This window comes from Rhinolophus ferrumequinum, chromosome 25, assembly GCF_004115265.2.
Source record: "Rhinolophus ferrumequinum isolate MPI-CBG mRhiFer1 chromosome 25, mRhiFer1_v1.p, whole genome shotgun sequence".
Lineage (NCBI taxonomy): Eukaryota > Metazoa > Chordata > Mammalia > Chiroptera > Rhinolophidae > Rhinolophus > Rhinolophus ferrumequinum.
Genome location: NC_046308.1, coordinates 4,120,594 through 4,138,216, shown reverse-complemented (window position 1 = coordinate 4,138,216; position 17,623 = coordinate 4,120,594). Strand labels below are relative to the sequence as shown.

At 49.7% G+C, this 17,623-nt stretch overlaps 1 protein-coding gene across 1 annotated transcript in view; it reads left to right on the top strand.

Moving 5' to 3' along the window:
* Window positions 1-17,623, top strand: part of DNAH10 (dynein axonemal heavy chain 10) — a 114,919-nt gene that overhangs the window by 81,336 nt on the left and 15,960 nt on the right. The window contains exons 52-60 of the mRNA XM_033098368.1: window positions 2,176-2,347; window positions 3,560-3,763; window positions 4,669-4,749; window positions 6,968-7,165; window positions 7,700-7,861; window positions 9,231-9,405; window positions 14,740-14,921; window positions 16,052-16,188; window positions 17,060-17,277. Coding sequence (XP_032954259.1) covers window positions 2,176-2,347; window positions 3,560-3,763; window positions 4,669-4,749; window positions 6,968-7,165; window positions 7,700-7,861; window positions 9,231-9,405; window positions 14,740-14,921; window positions 16,052-16,188; window positions 17,060-17,277 — 1,529 coding nt within the window. The remainder of the gene's footprint in view (window positions 1-2,175; window positions 2,348-3,559; window positions 3,764-4,668; window positions 4,750-6,967; window positions 7,166-7,699; window positions 7,862-9,230; window positions 9,406-14,739; window positions 14,922-16,051; window positions 16,189-17,059; window positions 17,278-17,623) is intronic.

Genomic DNA, 17,623 nt, shown 5'->3' with positions numbered 1-17,623 from the left:
CATCCTCTTCTCCCCAAACCCCTGTCTCATTCTCTGGTGTCAAGATTCCATTCACTATCAGGGTCTTCCATTATCCTTGAGGTCTCCAAGTTTGCTGAAAACCAGGTGCCTAGGGCCTCTGGCTGCCTCTGCGGATACACCCACAGCAAGGCCTCCCTCCTGCCTCCTGAGTTCCAGCACTCAGCTACCCCGTGACAAGTCCGCCTTCGGAGGAGGGTATTTCCTATTGGGTGTTCATAACCCTCCCCCTCCCCTGTTTCCCCAAAAGTAAGACCTAGCCAGACAGTCAACTCTAATGCATCTTTTGGAGCAAAAATTAATATAAGATCCCGTCTTACATTCTATAAGACGGGGTCTTATACTATAGTAAAATAAGACCGGGTCTTATATTAGTTTTTGCTCCAAAAGACGCGTTAGAGCTGATGGTCCGGTTAGGTCTTGTTTTCGGGGAGGCACGGTAGCACATGAAAGGTGTTCTTTGGCACAACCTGTCTCACTCACCCTCTCCATGTTTCTGGAGTCGGGTGTGGAGGACTGAGCTCCACGTCATCATCACCGTCAGAGTAGTCACTATTGTTATGGGTTCGCTGGACTCTATACATGTCACGTCCTCATTGCAACAGCATGGCAAATGCAGAAACATCCAAAGAAAATAAAGGTCACCTGTAATCTCACCACCTAAGGATGACCACTGTTAGTGAGCAGCAGCACTTGGGTGTACATCCTTCCAGAATGTTCTTCTATTTACTTCCCACCAGCAACGGGTTAATATTATGTATAACTTTTGTAATTTGTTTTTTTTTCCCCTAACCGTATATCGCTGACATCTTTTCAAGTCAGTCATTACAGATTTGCGTTGTCCTTGCCAACATGCACAGTGTTCCATTGGGTGGATGTGTCATACCTGAGCCCTCTGTGCTGGGGACGTTTAGCTCATTCCTTCTAGTTTTAGTTTAGAAATAATGCTGCAGTGAGCACCCTTGTTCGGATATCTTTGCACAATCATTTTCCCCCCATATGATTGAGATGTATGTATATTATATATACACACACACACATACACACACACACACACACACATATATAAAAGATGTCAGTGATATATACATATATATTTTTATTTTCCAGGAATTGGAAAATTGGTGGTTTAAAGGGTATGAGCTTTTTAAAAGCTTTTGATACATGGCAGCATATTTTACCTGAGAAAGTTTGGACCTAAATTCATGGTGGAGTTTGCCTCCTTAAAGAGGAAGTGAAAAGGGCCTGGAGATGGAGGACACAGGAAAGGCAGAGGACTTTTAATTTTACCCATAACATTGTTAAAAATAGATTTGAAGCAAATAAGACATTTTTCCAGTTTTATTGAGATATAATTGATGTATATCACTTTATGAGTTTTAGGCAGACAATGTAAGTGTTTGACTTAGGTACGTATATTGTGAAATGATTACCACAATAAATTTAATCAACATCCATCATAGAGGTACAGTAAAAACATGGAAAGAAACCAGTATACCTATTTCATGTATAATAGAATTTTTAAATATAAGAATGTAAAATAGCTTCTTGTTGAGTTTCTTTACACATCCTCCCATAATTTGTCTAATTTTAAATAAACACACAGCTGTGAGTGCACACATGCCTTAGGGTTGTGCTCGTGTGTGCATTCTTTTATCCTTTGTTGCTTGGCCCACCGTCGGCGTCCTGCCCTTCCTCGCTGTAACTCAAATAACTCGTTTTAACAACCGAGGGTGCCTTTTACATAACCCCCTCTTTTTCCCACACTCACATAATCCCGTGTGGACAGACCCGTGCTTCCCACGCACCCTCCCACACGTCTGTGCAGGCACAGAATGACTGTCATGAGTTGTTTGACAAAAAGGGGTATAACAGTTTCTGCTCCTGCATTTCTCACTCAGTGTGTTTTGTGAAGACGACCCAGGTCATCGTCTGGGACTGCTGTGGCTCGTCCCTCTTACACGGCTGGCGGTGCCATCGGATGGTCCGTCCCTCTTACACGGCTGGCGGTGCCATCGGACGGTCCGTCCCTCTTACACGGCTGGCGGTGCCATCGGACGGTCCGTCCATACAATCGAGTGCACTGCACCTCACAGAGCGGGCATCTCCCTAACCCAGGCTGGTCGTCTCACGTGGGTTTTGTGTCCTGGTCGGCAGGTATTTGAGATCCTTCTGAGCAGAGGTTACTCAGAGAACAATTTCCGGGAAGATCTGAAGAATCTTTATCTGAAACTTGGCATTGAGAACAAAATGATGATCTTCCTGTTCACGGATGCCCACGTGGCCGAAGAGGGTTTCCTGGAGCTCATCAACAACATGCTGACTTCAGGTACCACGGGGGCTGGCCTTGCAGGGGCCTGGCTGGCTCTCCAGGCTCGCAGTGATGGAGGGTGTGGGGGGGCCGGCCAGGTGAACTGTGCTGGCAGCAGCCCATGTAGGGGGGAGTGAGCTGGTGGAGGGGCCGCACCTCGCAGGGCCTGTGGGTCACTTAAAGGAGATTAGATTGTGTTCTCCCAGCAGTGATTTGTCTACATTTCCATTTTTAAAAGATCCCTCTGGCCGCTCTGAGGGGGCTGCATCAGAGGGAGATAAGAGCAGGAAGGGGTGTCAGTTTGGAGCTACAGTCAAGGTGCAGGGGAGAGATGAGCGACTCGGACGAGGGTGGACAGAGGGAATGGTGAGAAGTGTGTGGATTCCCGAGATATTTGGAGGTAGATCCAGCAGGACTAGAATGGTTGGGGTGAGGGCGAGTGAGGAAGAATGTCAAGGTTTTCAGCTGGAGTGGCTGGTTTCATTTACTAAGATGGGGACGACCAGATTGGGGCTGTGCCATTTGGGGCCCGTGGAGTTTGCTTCCCTAAGGAGAAATCCAAGTGGTACGTCAGAGAGGGCATTAGTTTGTCAAGGAAGCGAGTGCTAAGTGCTACGGAAGTAGCCTGGCGTGGGTCTTTTCATACACGGGTCACAAATGTGTAAGTGTTATCCCTGTTCTCTCCGTGGAGCTCAGGGTGTATTTTCTATGAAGACTCCAATGGTGTCAGTTAATAGCTCTGCAACTCTCTGAAGCACTTAGCTTTGCTGCAGGGTGTCCGTCGTCGGTATGATGACGTTAGGGACAGGGTCGTTCTCTGTGGTGAGGCCGTCCGTGGAGTTACAGGGTGTTCAGCAGCATCCTGGCCTCTACCCACTGGACGACATCAGCCACCACCCAGCTTGCCCCCCCCCACACACACACACATAAGTTGTGACAAACAAAATGTCTAGACATTGCTAACTGTCTCTCAGGGGTCAAATGAGAACCCCTGCTTTGATGCTCATGATAACCCTCCCAGGTGGGCAGCAGGCGTTGGTTATTCCCATTTCGCAGATGAGGAGATTGAGGCTCAAAGGGTTTCTCACAGGCGAGTGAGCCTTGGGTCTCAGCGTCGGGACCCCAGCCCTGCTCTTTGGACGGTCCCCGTGACGCTGTGCTTCTGTCATTTCAGTGCCTAGAGAGTTAATAGCCCTGAGACATAAAAACCCCGGTGTCGTTGTGTCCTAGGAATCGTACCTGCGCTTTTTCCCGAAGATGAAAAGGAATCTATCCTCAGTCAGATTGGACAAGAAGCTATGAAGCAAGGGGTGGGCCCGGCCAAGGAGTCTGTGTGGCAGTACTTTGTGAACAAGAGTGCCAGCAACCTGCACATCGTTCTGGGCATGTCGCCGGTGGGGGACACCTTGAGGACCCGGTGCAGAAATTTCCCAGGTGCCCCGGAGCGGAGCCCGCACATCCATGTTCCCCCTTCGGCAGGGCGTGTACCTCGGGGGCAGTGCACTTCTTGCGGTCCCACCAGTAGAGTAAAGCACGGCATGGCCATGTGCTTGAAATCTGGGCCTTGCGGTGTCAAATGAGCCCCGCTCTGCCCCTCCCACATGCCACAGGCTCTTGTGTTGTCTGCATGTGGGTGACGTCCTGACACCTTGCCCACGGTCCCACCACATCTTCTGTAAGTGCACACTCAAGAAAGGGAGAAACGAGGAGGCTCATGGTATTTGCTTCCAGGTGACAACACCCACCAAATGTACACTGGTCACCTTTCTAAGGGGAAAACACCACCATGCACGGTGACCCGCAGGTAACGGATCACGGTGCTGCGGGCAGCCAGCACGGTGGGTACATATACTACCTACACTGCTCTGCACTTCTGGGAGAAGTCAAGCAGGAAAAACAACCGTGGTACATACATACCATGGAATACTCACTCTTCAGCTAGGTGCAAGGCCCATAGCAAGTGCAGCACCGCTGTCTGCTCTCTGCCATTTGGGAAAAGTCTGCCAGCCCCATGGAAGGTGCAGTACCTGCCCCGAGAACAGACGTTCCCGGGGAGCATGTGTCACCGCCTGGAGACATTTTTGGTAGTCACGTGAGGTGTGACGGGGGGTATACTACTGCTATCTTTTTGGCACCCTACAAGGCACAGGGCAGCCCCCACACCAAGGATTATCTGGCCCGGATAGCCATAGTGCTGAGGTTAAAAGCCCGCTTTTGCTGAATTACTCTTGGACACGTCCAGCTCATTCACCAATTTGTTGGGTACTAAGATGGCATCGATGTTGTTAAGTGTCTCAGGACTGCAGAGTGACGCTCTCTTTCGTCTCTTTCTTTTCAAGGGATAGTAAACAACACTGGCATCGACTGGTTCATGCCCTGGCCCCCCCAAGCCCTGCATGCAGTCGCCAAGTCATTTTTAGGTAGGTGACAGCTAACGGGGACCACATGAATGGTGTAACAAAGCCATTTGTTGTCACTTCGAATTTTGGTCGAAGTGCTATTAACCCCCATGACATGAATGGTGTTTTTAGCCTGTTAGCATGTTTTTGGTTCATTTTGTGTTCTACTCCATAGGGATTTCAGAGGACTTACGGAGACAGTTTAGGATAAAAATTGATTAAGTAGCTTCCAAAGCAGGAGTCGGCAAATCACGGCCTGTGGACCAAATGTGACCCACTGCTTATTTTGGTCAATAAAGTTTTATTGGAACACAGATTCACTCGTTAATGAACATAGTATCTGTGGCTGTTTTTATGCTACAACTGCAATTGAGTAATTGCAACAGAGACTGCGGCCCAGAAAGCCTGTAAATATTTAGAGTTTGGCTCTTTATAGAAAGAACATGCCGACCCCTGACCCAAAGGATGCCTGAAGGACTTTTTGGTAAACTGTTATTAACCTGCGCTGAATTGGCCCTAAAGTTTCAAACACGTTATGACTGCCTTGACTAATTCTCATCTTTGAAATAAGAAAGCAAGTCAGTTTATCTTCAGGAGAATACTTTTTTTTCCTGGACCTAACTTGAGAAGATTAATGACACTAGGTGACAGGGTAAATAGTGTCACCCTTATAAATACGTATTCAATAAATAAATAATTAGTCCTCCTATACAGGCAGAATGTAGTTTTTTGAGGAAAGGAGCTAAGAGAATGACTCTTTCCTGACGATGTAACTCAGGGATCAGCAAACTTTTTCTGTAAAGGACTGGATGATATTTTCAGCTTTGTGAGCCATACAGTTGCGTAATGAAAGCAGCCATAGACAATATGGAAATGAATTGGTGTGGCTGTGTGCCAGTAAAACTTTACAAAAAGAGGTGCTGGGATGGGTTTGTCCTGCGGGCCGTAGTTTGCTGACCCTGATAGAGATGTGCCTTAGTTTCCACAGGAGCATTAGCCATTTCCATGCCTTAGCACTTAGGCTTGCTTTCTGCGCTCAGCGGTTCAGTGTCATAAATAACGCTGCATGGAATTTCCTTAGGATTTCTTCCCTTAGACCATATTCCCTGGAATTGGAATGACTGGGCCCCAAAGTATGGATATGTGTGAGGCAGAGTTTTTTTTATACATGCTGTACAACTGGCCCGTGGGCTCTGGTTTGCTGGCCCCTGGTATAATTCAAGATAGAATCTGGATAAAAGGATATGTTCCAGTCTCCCCCTCCTTCATTTAAATTTGAGACAGATTCTGCTTTCAAGTTGAAAGTATTTTACCATCTGTTAGATAACCTGAGTGGTGCGATCTTCCTGGGTGTGATCACTGATTCTTTCGACAGATTTTAGGAGGATCCACCTTGTGCCCAGTGTGTGCTGGACGCAGGGGCTGCAGTGGGGACACTGGGTGAATTTCTCTCCTGAAATCCCAAGCCCCTCCCCCCACAGGGCCTTAGCCTTTCGGGAGACAGACCTTGCTACCAGTAGGAAGAGACTTGTGTTCTTAGAGAAAATACCAGCATGGATCAGAAGAACCACCAGCAAGTGATAACTGCTCTTTTCCTTTATTTTTATTAAAACTTTGTTGTATCATTTTTCTTGTGGTAAAATACATATAAAATTTTCTATTTTAACTATTTTTAAGTGCATAGTTTTTAAGTGCATTAATTACATCCACATGTTGTAGCCACCACCACCACCACCACCATGCATGTCCAGGCCAGTTTTTGTCTTGTAGAACTGAAACTCTGTGCCCTTAAACCCTGACTCCCCATTCCCCATCCCATCCCCCTCTCCTGGCAACCACTAGTCTACTTCCTGTCTGTATGAATTTGCCTATTCTAGACATTTTGTGTAAGGCGAATCCTGTCCTTTTGTGTCTGGCTTCTTTTACTTAACATGTTTTTGAGGGTCAGCAGTGTGTCAGACGTTCCTTCCTCTTTAAGGCTGCAGCCTCTTCCACTGTGTGGATGGACCACGTTCCATTTGTCCATCACCTGTGGATGGACACGTGTCACTCCACTGTGGCTACTGTGATCAGTGCCGCAGCGAGCATTAGCATGTGGGAATCTGCTCGCCTCCATTTTCCATTCTTTTGGGCGCACACCCAGAGTGGAATTGCTGGGTCCTGTGAGGAACTGTATCTTATTGGGGAATTGCTTGTTTCCTTTCTTTGAGAGGTACCCTTTTCATTCCTTCCTCTTCAGGGAATAATCCGATGATCCCAGTAGAAAATATAGAAGGTCTGGTAGAACATGTGGTTTTGGTCCACGAATCCGTGGGTGAATTCAGCACACAATTTCTACAGAAACTGAGGCGCAGCAACTATGTAACTCCCAAGAATTACCTTGATTTTATTAACACGTACTCGAAATTACTGGATGAGAAAACTCAGTATAATATAGGTAAGACTTGGAAGGGGATGGTGAACAGAAATTGTCATTATTGACGAATAAACTCGGAAGGCTCCACGCTCCGATCTTTTCTTTAAGCAGACGTGTCTTAGCAAGAGGCACCTTCGGGACTGAGGCAGAGCAGGGCTCACTGCCTCTCAGAGTATTCTCAGTGTGGGCAGGGCCCTGGCACTCTCCTATTTTTATTTTTCTGTGTTGCCCCATGAACTTTCTTAGCTCTAAATTTTCATTGCGTTAGAGATGTTTGATGGCAGCAATGTGCTCTGTTGCAAAATGCTTTTGAAAACTGCTCTGGTTGTTGGCCAAACGAAGGGCCGTTTTCAGAAATATATTCATTTTGGCTGCTGCAATCCCAATACGGCAGTGGACGCCCTGAAAGATGCTTGACATCTTAGGAGAATGATTCTCCCCCACCCCCCGTGAGCCCAAGTTGGATGAATCGCACTGAGGCCACGGAATGCTTGCCCGGACTTGTTGGGAACAGCACCCACCTTGGTGGTGAATACTGGTGTTCTCTGTCCGCAGCTCAGTGCAAGCGTCTGGAGGGGGGGCTGGACAAGCTGAAGGAGGCCACCATTCAGCTGGACGAGCTGAACCTGAAGCTGGCCGAGCAGAAGGTCGTGCTGGCAGAGAAGTCCGCTGCCTGCGAGGCTCTGCTGGAGGAGATCTCCACCAACACGGCCATAGGTGAGTGTGGGGCCAGCTCTGGGTGGGGGAGGGCACCCCCCCCCACACACACACACAACAGGACCCGGCTCCACCTGGGGACAGCCCCGGTCGGCCCTGAGAGTGGCATCTTTTGACACTTCAGTTGCCATTTTTTTCTGAGTCGGTGTCAAGCCCCCTTTAGTAAGCACTGAGACCCTACTGTGTGCAGACCCAGAGCTGGTGGCTTAAGGATTTGACGGGCGTGGGAATGTCATCTCCCCACCCCGCCTCCCCCACTGCGGACACTCCACCTGCACCTGCTTGTTTACTGTGAAGATGAATTCCAGAGAACGCCCAGCAGGAGATCATGGTGAATTCAGTGTGCATTTATTGAATACCTACTGTAATCATGTCCTGAGGCTGCCACCACAAAGCACCACCAATTGGGTGCTTCAAACAACAGGCTTTTATTCTCACAGTTGGAGGCCAGAGGTCTGAAAAGAAGGCGTGGTCAGCAGGGCCGGGCTCCCTCCAGGGGCTCCAGGGGAGGCTCCTTCCTGCCTCTGCCAGCTTCTGGTGGTGGCCGGCAGTCCTGGGCATTCTTTGGCTCATAGATGGGTACTCCAGCCTCTGCGTCCCATCATTGCACGACCTTCTTCCTTCTCTGACCCTGTGTCCTCACGTGGCCTTCTTAGAAGGATGCAGTCATTGGACTTAGGGCTCACCCTAACCCAGTGTGACCTCATGTTAACTAACTCCAGCTACAGAGAGCCTCGTTCCAAAGAAGGTAACATTCTGAGCTTCTGGGTGGACTTGAATTTCGGGGGGAACATTATTCAACCCAGTACACCTGCTGAGCCAAGTCCTATTCTAAATATTGGGGTTACAGCCCTTGGGGAGATGCTTACATTCTCATGAGTGGAACCAGACAATCAGTGAGCCAGTAAGTAGATGAAATTTCAGATGCAATCAGTGTCCTGAAGCAAATAAAGAGTGATGAGATGGAGAGTGACAGAGGGGGCAGGCCACTTTAGGCGTCGTGGCTTTTGAGCTGGGCCTGAACTTACATAGGTCAAGGTGTTGAAGGGACAGAGAGATCTCAGGGAGTCAAAACCCAGGGAGGGCAGCCTCGGTGTCCTCATCTAAGCAGGGCTGCTTGATGCCACGTGATATGGAGTGGCTGGGACACGGGTGGGAGGGTCAGAATTGGAGCAGCCGTCCTGGTGTTGGGACCCGGTGTACTCTGAGCACTTCTGTTCTGGTGGGGACACCTGAGACCGCCATGTTGGCCCGAGCTCCATAGATGCCCTATGGCCCAGCAAGGACCCTCGAGGGCTGCACACTGCTTTGGCTCTGGTCCATCATCCCCACACCCCGTGGCTTCACTGACGTCCCCCTCCCCCGACAGCGGAGGAGAAGAAGAAGCTTGCGGAAGAAAAAGCCATGGAGATAGAGGAGCAGAACAAGATCATCGCAGTGGAGAAGGCTGAGGCCGAGATGGCTCTCGCCGAGGTCATGCCTGTCCTAGAGGCCGCCAAGCTGGAGCTGCAGAAGCTGGACAAGTCAGATGTGACCGAGATACGGTAACGGACGGCCCTGTTCAGCTGGGCTGGTCTGCCAGCGCGGCTCCTGACAGCAGTTATGACAGTCGTGGCCGTTAGGCGTTAATGGAGCCCTGCCCTGTGCCGGTCCCAATGCCAGACACTCTCCTTGGTGGGAACTGTTATTCCCTGAGGGAAGTGGGGCCCAGGGAAGCAGGCGGCTTGCCCCAGGCCCGCCAGCTGATAGGTAGCTGGGCCTGTGGCCTTGAACCGAGGCCGACTCACAGAAGGAGACTGGGTTCCTGGGCAGGTTGTATGGGAGAGGAGGGGCTGTGTGAGTCATTCCTCCTGATGGGACACCCCCGAGGCAGAGGTCAGTGCCTGCTGGCAACAGCCCGGCACAGCCGAGAGCACATGGGAGATACTCAGATCCATTTCTAGCCAAATGGGCTTGGGAGCAGTGGTGAGAGTGGGTCTGTAGTGTGGCCCCAGACATGTTGCAGATCAGTCTGTAAAGTGACTCATCTCCTGCAGCCAGAGGGCTTGTGTGCTGTCAGGAAAAGGGGCTGGTGTGGTGGGGCTCTCCCCGCAGGCTTTGTCTCCCTGGGGCACTGTTAGCAGATCTCGCTTGTAAGTCTAGCACCAGGGGTGAAGCCAGGAAGGAGACCATCCTGCCTGCCATTCCCTGACCTTTTGCTGCCAGGCCCACACACATCTCCCCGGTTTAGGATCCTCAGGGTGCCCACTCCTCACTCCCCAGCACGGCCTCATTTTAAGAAGGGGCTCCTGGCCCCACAGTCAGGTCTCGTCAGGGAAACGGGCTCCTGTTCCCAGGCCAGGAGCTGACTCCGCTCTGTGGTTCTGGCCGAATGGTGCGGGCTCTCTGGGCTTATCTTTCCTGGGAGCTGAGCAGCGTTGCTTGTTGAAGGCTGTGTTCTCACTGTTTGTTTGTTAGTGAAACGTGTGAATTTGAACAGAAGGGTTAGCTGGTCCCAAGACGGGAGCTGAGTAGCTCTTGGGAGCAAGAAGTCGTTACTTCAGTTTTGCAGTGTGGTTCCAATGAAGGTGTCAGGATGGCCGTTTTAATATGGCAGTAGCATGCGGTGGAAGTTTAGACTAAGGTACCAGAGCAGAGTAGAAATACCAGGCTGCGTTGTGGGAGGGGCTGTCAACATCCACGCTGCCAAGGGAAATATCTGGCCACCAGGTTAGGTGAATTTTGGGTACCGCTCCCAGGTCAGCAGCATAAAAACATCGTGGAACAGAGAGTTGGGAAGTAATTTTAAAGGGAATTTATTTGGAGAGAGGGGGCTGTGAGTCCTTCGGAGAACCCAAGGGAGAGGGGGTTTCCATGGGACCACATGGACCGCTTGATATGTGTCCCCTGCAGTTAGATGGTGTGCCTGTATCACCCCTGAAACAGGTGTGAGACGGATGCCTGAGAAAGCTGTGTGACCTTTGCAAAGTCACCTAACCTCTCTGTGCTGCAGTTTCCTCATTTGTAAAATGTGGATCATACCGTGTTTCCCTGAAAATAAGACCTAGCTGGACAATCAGCTCTAATGCATCTTTTGGAGCAAAAATTAGTATAAGACCCGGTCTTACTTTACTATAATATAACACCCGGTCGTATATAATATAACACCTGGTCTTATATAACATAAGACCGGGTCTTATATTAATTTTTGCTCCAAAAGACGCATTAGAGCTGATTGTCCAGCTAAGTCTTGTTTTCTGGGAAACACAGTAATAATGGTCCCCACAACATCAGGGTTGTTATGAGCCGTTATTATAAAGAGCTCTCAGAACTGGGTTGAGCACACAGTCAGTGCCATGTAAATATTAGATAGGATCATAGTTCCAGCGTCAGTGTGACATGCTGTGAAAAGCTCCTGCCGCTGTCCCCCATCAGCTCAGCTCCTCTCCCCCGACTTGGCAGGAAACTGCTGCCATTCATTTCTCATATATCCATCCAGAGAGTTTTTATGCTTGTTCAAGAGACCAGATACACCAGAGTCTCTTCAGCTCCTGACTTTGGATTCTGGGGTTTGTAGAACAAGGCGTACCTGAGTATTCTTTTGCCTTCCTTTTCCCACATTAGTGATACACTGTGCGTATTTTTCTGCATCTGGCTTCTCCCCTTCGTAATACATTTTGGAGACCTTCTGCATGTGATGAATTTCCCCGGCATTTTAAATCGCCCATCATATTCCACGGGAGGGCTGTGCCGTCACTGATGTAGCCAGCCCTCGTTTCTGAATCTGGAGCTTGTTTCCAGTCTTTCGCCTGTCTTTGCAGTGAGGCAGAGAATAGCCCTGACCATCCGTCACTGAGTACCTGGGCAAGTTCACTGGAAGAACACGTTTCCAGAATTGGAGTTGCTGGGTCCAGGGGTGTGTGCGTTTGCAGTGTCCGTGGCTGACACCTTCTGTGGGAGGGGAACCAGTTTCCACTCCCCTGGTAACCCAGGTGCGCGCCTGCCTTTTCATACTCATACCAACAGGGGGCACTGCTAACCATGTGGGGTTTTGCTTGTTTTGGAGATGAAAAAATGGTATAGGTGTAGTTTTAATGTACATTTACCTTATGAACGCAGGTGTCCTTTTTCTTAATAGGTGAGAACTGTGTGTAAAAGTCATGTTTATTTCCTTTTCTGTGAACTGTTTATGAGCTTTGCCCATTTATCTGTTGGATTGTTGTTATTGCTGCTTTTTTTTTCCTTATCCATTTCCAAGGAATTTTTATATAATAGGGAAATTAGCTTTTTATCCACATGTGAATTGCAGATATTTTTCCCAGTTTGTCACTGGCCATTTAACTTTGTTTATGAGTTTTGTGTGTCTTTGTGTTTGCCATATACAAGATTTTTATTTTTACGTGACAGATTTTAGCAATATTTTACTTTGTGGCTTTTCGCTGTTATGTCATACTTAAAAATGTCTTACAACTGGAAGATTGTGAAATAATTTCCCCATGATGTCTTCCTGTACTTTTATAGTTTAAATCTTTGATCTCATTGGGATTTTTCCTGGGGTTCAATGTGAGTTTGGACCCAATTTTATTTTTTCCAGATGACTGCAGCCTGGCTTTCTTTTCAGTCACTTGGATGCTGAATGTGATGATTCAGCACTTATATCTGGACAATCCCATGACCCTTTCATTCTCTGAATAGCACTGCCTTTCTGTGATGCTTAATCCCCTTTGCAGGAATCGTCAAATGTTAGGGCAGGAAGATTGGGGGTAGTAAAGATCAGAAGTGGATGTTTCACTGGTGTACAAAAGGCTCCCTTTGTGACTGGCTTGTGACTTTACTTCCCTTCCTTTCATTCATTTGGCAGTCACTGGGTGTCTGCCACACGCCCAGCCTATGCTAGCGTGGGGTCTGAGCAACGGTGAGCCAGGCGGGCAGGGTCCTCACCACTTGGAGCCCGCAGTCTGGGAGAGGCACAGGCCTTCACACGGGAAATTACCCAGGACCAGGTTAGGCAGGAAGGAAAGGTCTTTGCGGCCATGACTGTGGATAATGGGGGGCCTGACCTAGTCTGGTGGGTGGGGAATCACGGAAGGGAGTGACATTTAAACGGGGACATGACTAGAGAGGAGAGATTCACCAGTTGTAGGATAGAGGCTAGAGGGAGGCCCTTCCGGAGGTTGGAAGGAGCTTGGCTTGAGGGCAAAGCAGACAGTTGGAGTGTTGGCTAGAGTGAGTGAGGGAGGTGGGGAGTGGGGTTTGTAAGTATGATTTTCCTTCAGAGAGGGCAGCATGTCACCTCTTTCTCGCTCATCTCTATCTCTCACCCCGAGTTTCTTTTGTGATGGAAGGAAGGAATCATATGAAACAAATGTTTCCATTTCCCAGACTTGCAGCCTCAGTATTTGGGACACCCCTGTCATCCGGCATTACTAAAGTGATGTGTTTGGACAAGCGCCGTTCCCTGGAGTGGTCTGCACGCTGATAGCAGAGAACTTCGCTTTCACAGACTCATAGGATTTTGGAGCTAGAAGTTTTGGTTCCGTTTCCTCATTTTATAGATGGGAAAACTGAGAATCCTGGACATTTCCTAACATGCCCAAGGGTGCAGGACCCTGCACGGAAGCCTGGGCTCTTTCCGTCTTGTATCTGAAAACGTCTCGCTGATTCTTTCCTCCTCTGACTATTCAGAGAGCAGCAGCCTGGGCCAGGCCATCAGCAATTCTAAAGAAAACCTTTGAAAAACAGTTGACAGCGTTGCCTGCTTTCGTAGCCCCTAACCCTGGCAAAACTGCACCTTCCCCGGTGATTCAGGGCCATTACTTTAATCATCGGCTTCACACTGGAGACATTGCCCTGGCTTGTCCTTGCGCTGTGGCTCCCTCCCTCTGTCCTCTCTGGTCTGCAGGGAAGAGGGTGGGGGTTCCAGGGCCGGGAGGGGTGTGGGTTTGCCCAGTGTAGGAAGTCTCCACACGGCTGTGCAGTAGGGTTCTCCCCCAACCCCCTGCCTCTCCCTCCCCTGGGTCAGTCTGGCCGCCTCCTGAACGGCTGGACTCCTGCCTCACCCCCCCTGCTGCTCTGTGCTCTCTGGGGCCTGTCATCTCCTGTTCTCTCCTTTTTCCTTTCTTTCGTTTGCCTTTGCTTTATCGTTTTCCTTCTGCTTCTGTCTGTCTGTTAGGCTTTGGGGTCCGCATGACCTGACGTGGCTCTTACCGACCGCCCAGCAGTGGGCAGCCGAGCAGCCAAGCAGTCCTACCGCGGTTGGCTCACGGGCCACCCATTTCTTCTCGGGTCTTCGCACCCACGCTGCTGTGCATCCTCCTGCTCCTTTCCCGTTTCCAGTTCCCCGGAGGGTAGAAGGCACCGGACATCTGGGTGTTGGAGCAGCAGAGTGATAGTCTAGTCTCATGACAGACAAAGAAAACAATTCATGGGCAGCATAGCCTGGAAGCAGCCCAGGATGCAGGGACCCCAGACCCTACAGGCTGTGTGGACACTGACAGGCCATCCAAGCACTCGAGCTCTCTTCTTCCTCTACATCGTAAACGGAAATAGGCCAGTGATGACGATGACAGTAATGACGCTGGCTGCCTTTTAGACTAAATTACACTCCAGGTGTAATTAAAAACAGTTTCTCAGGCTCCACCCTGACCTAGTGATTCCTGCGTTTGCATTTTAATGACACCCCGCTATGATTCTGCTGCTTGGTCACCTGACAGGTGAGACCCGCCCCTGCCCCTGCCCCTGGAGAAGCTCACCTCAGGAGCCCAGGTCCTCACTGGGACCGGGCTTCCTTTGCATCCGTGCAGCATCACCTCCGAGGCAGGACTCTGGGGGGAGCCACGTTTTCTGGAACTCGCAGTCAGGCCGGGTGCTGACCCACGCACGCTTCCCTTTCTTGCCAGGTCCTTCGCAAAGCCCCCGAAGCAGGTGCAGACGGTGTGTGAGTGCATCCTGATCATGAAGGGGTACAAAGAGCTCAACTGGAAGACCGCCAAGGGCATGATGTCCGACTCCAATTTCCTGCGCTCACTGATGGAGATGGATTTTGATGCGATCACCCAGAGCCAAGTTAAAAATATCAGAGGTGAGTGTAGACAAATCTCGGAATGGCCAGGGTCATTCTCAGTCTGGCATCTCAGTCTCTGGGGCAGGCATGAAGAGCTAGGAGGGGACTTATCATCGGCAGACCCTCCCATTGTGGTCACATGGTGTCACTGTGGCCCTGCGGATGGAGAGGAGGAATGATTGTTCCCAGAGAAGATGGCAGCACTGCCATAGGACGCAGGAGGGTGGATGCTGGACAGGAGCAGCCATCGTTCCCGCTGCGTGTTTGATGCCACAGTCACTCTGGTTCTCCCCGAGGAGACAGGACCTTCTCATTGGAACCCGCCCGGCCTTGCCTTCTGCACATCTTGTCCCACGGGCATGGTGGTGCCAAGAGTTGGTCTAACCTTGACTTCTCCTCTTGCGCTACCTGCCAGTACAGTCTTCTGCAGGTGCCTGGGGGAGGGATGGCACCACCTGCAGCCACCCCTGGATCTTCAGTCGTGGAGCGTCTGCATTCTTCCTGCCTGACTCCTGACCTGCCCATGTGCCTGGCCAGCAGGAATGATGACACTCTTTGCAAAGGGCCACATGAGTTTAGAGTGTCACTGTTTATCTCGGTGGTTTGTTCAGAACTTGAATGCTCTTTTTCAGCCACTTAAAAACAAAACTAAATGAAACACAAAGTATAACAACAGCTACAGAAACACAAAGAACTCTTTTTACTCAAGTATCGATTAGATAGGTTTCCATTTATGTGAAATTCCTCTGGGGGTGAGGGTGCAGGTGGAGGTGGTGGTGACCGTGATGGCCTATGAATCCCAGTTAGCTGCCTGCTCTGAGCCATCTTGGTGCCCAGCTGGGGGTCCCCACCAACATCCTGGGTCCCCATGGCTGCTGGTTGTCACATGGAGGTGCTTGGGTCATAGGCTGTCCTGGTGGCCGTCACTTGTGCCCCCCCCCCCACCGTCTTAAACATCCTCTTAGGCAAACTCATTCAGGTTTGGACCCACCTGCTGTCCATGGGAGAGCTGTCTGGGTCCTGCTCGCGGTGACTGAGGAGTAAGGAACTACTTCTACTTCCCTTGTCCAGGGGCAGTTGGTTTCCCATTGTATTTCCCCAAGATGAAGCTCACTGATCGTCGAAATCAATTTGTCTCTGACTTTTAGTCCTCTTGAAGACTCTCAACACCACGACTGAAGAAATGGAAGCTGTGAGCAAAGCGGGCCTGGGAATGCTGAAATTTGTCGAAGCCGTAATGGGCTACTGTGAGGTTTTCAGAGAAATCAAGCCCAAAAGAGAGAAGGTATTACCCATCTGTGAGGCCCAAACACTGCCGACAAGAGACCAATTTGGAGTCAGAATTAATGTGTCCACAGCTTTGGTGGACGGATTCCAGCCAGGTTCTGATTTTAAGCTGCATAAACATTTTCCCCAATAAATAATACCCACAAGTTACAGCTCTCACTTAGATGTAATGGGAACTGACAAAACCTAAGTCTGAAAGATTTTCAAATTTTGTGTGAAAAGAGTAGATAAAAGATGTTCAGAGTTATTCTCTATGGGAAAAGCAGGGTCTCTCAACCTCAGCGCTACTGACATTCAGGCCAGGCCGGTCTCTTTTGTGGGTGCTCCCTGTGTACCCCTGGGCTCTGCCCTCAAATGCCATTGTTCCTACGCCCAAGTTTCCACAACCAAAAATGTCTCCAGACGTTGCCGTGTCCCCTGGGGGGAGCAAAATCGAGCCCAGTAGACAACCACTGGTTAAAGTGACATGTAGAGTCCACAATACAAAGAGAAATATAAGGTCAATACTGTCATTCTGAGCCATATTTTGACATTTATAATTCAGAATTCTATTACTCAGAAAACTTAGAACCCATCAGTAAGACCAGTGCTGTCGTCAGTGCATTCGTGCTTTTGAGGTTTTGACTTAGAACCAGTGTCCTCTTACTGTGCCTTTAGTACACACAGAAATTAAGCCATTTGCTACTTGGGTGTAGAACATCTTTATCTAATGGGATGTGGGGCTTTTGCAGCAAACCGTAGAATAGTGCTGTGGCATGTGGTGGCCCCCAAAAGTCTGAGCCTCGTTAGAAATTCACGGTGGACATCTGGTTTGTCCCTGCCGTGCTACGCTCCTTTTCCCCATCGTTCTGCGAATTGTCTTTACTTAGGTGGCCAGGCTGGAGCGGAATTTCTACCTCACAAAACGTGAGCTAGAAAGGATCCAGAATGAGTTGGCAGCGATCCAGAGGGAACTGGAAGCGTTGGGGAGCAAATACGAGGCCGCCATCCTGGAAAAGCAGAAGCTGCAGGAAGAAGCTGAAATCATGGAGCGGCGGCTGATCGCAGCCGACAAGCTCATCTCAGGGCTGGGGTCTGAGAACATCAGGTCAGCGTCAGATCAGTGGCTCTGAGCAAAACTCGGTGGTTTGTGAGGGGAACATCACCACCACAAGTTCTCGCCATGCCGTCTAGCCCAGGCTCTATTTTTGTCTGAAAACCGCGTGAAGAACTTCTGGTTTTACTCTTCTCGTGTTTAAGGTGGCTAATGGCCATGCTGTAGATTCTGTTTTTATTAGCTGTTGGGTATTGTTTATTAAGTGCTCAGTAAGGGTTAAGGCGGCAGTGCAGCTGTGACAGGGAGAAGCCAGTGGCCTCTGGCAAGGTGTGCAGAGTCCTAGGAAGCTACTCCTTGGTGACCTTTAACCCTGAGTCCATTCTGGATGGGTCTGGAG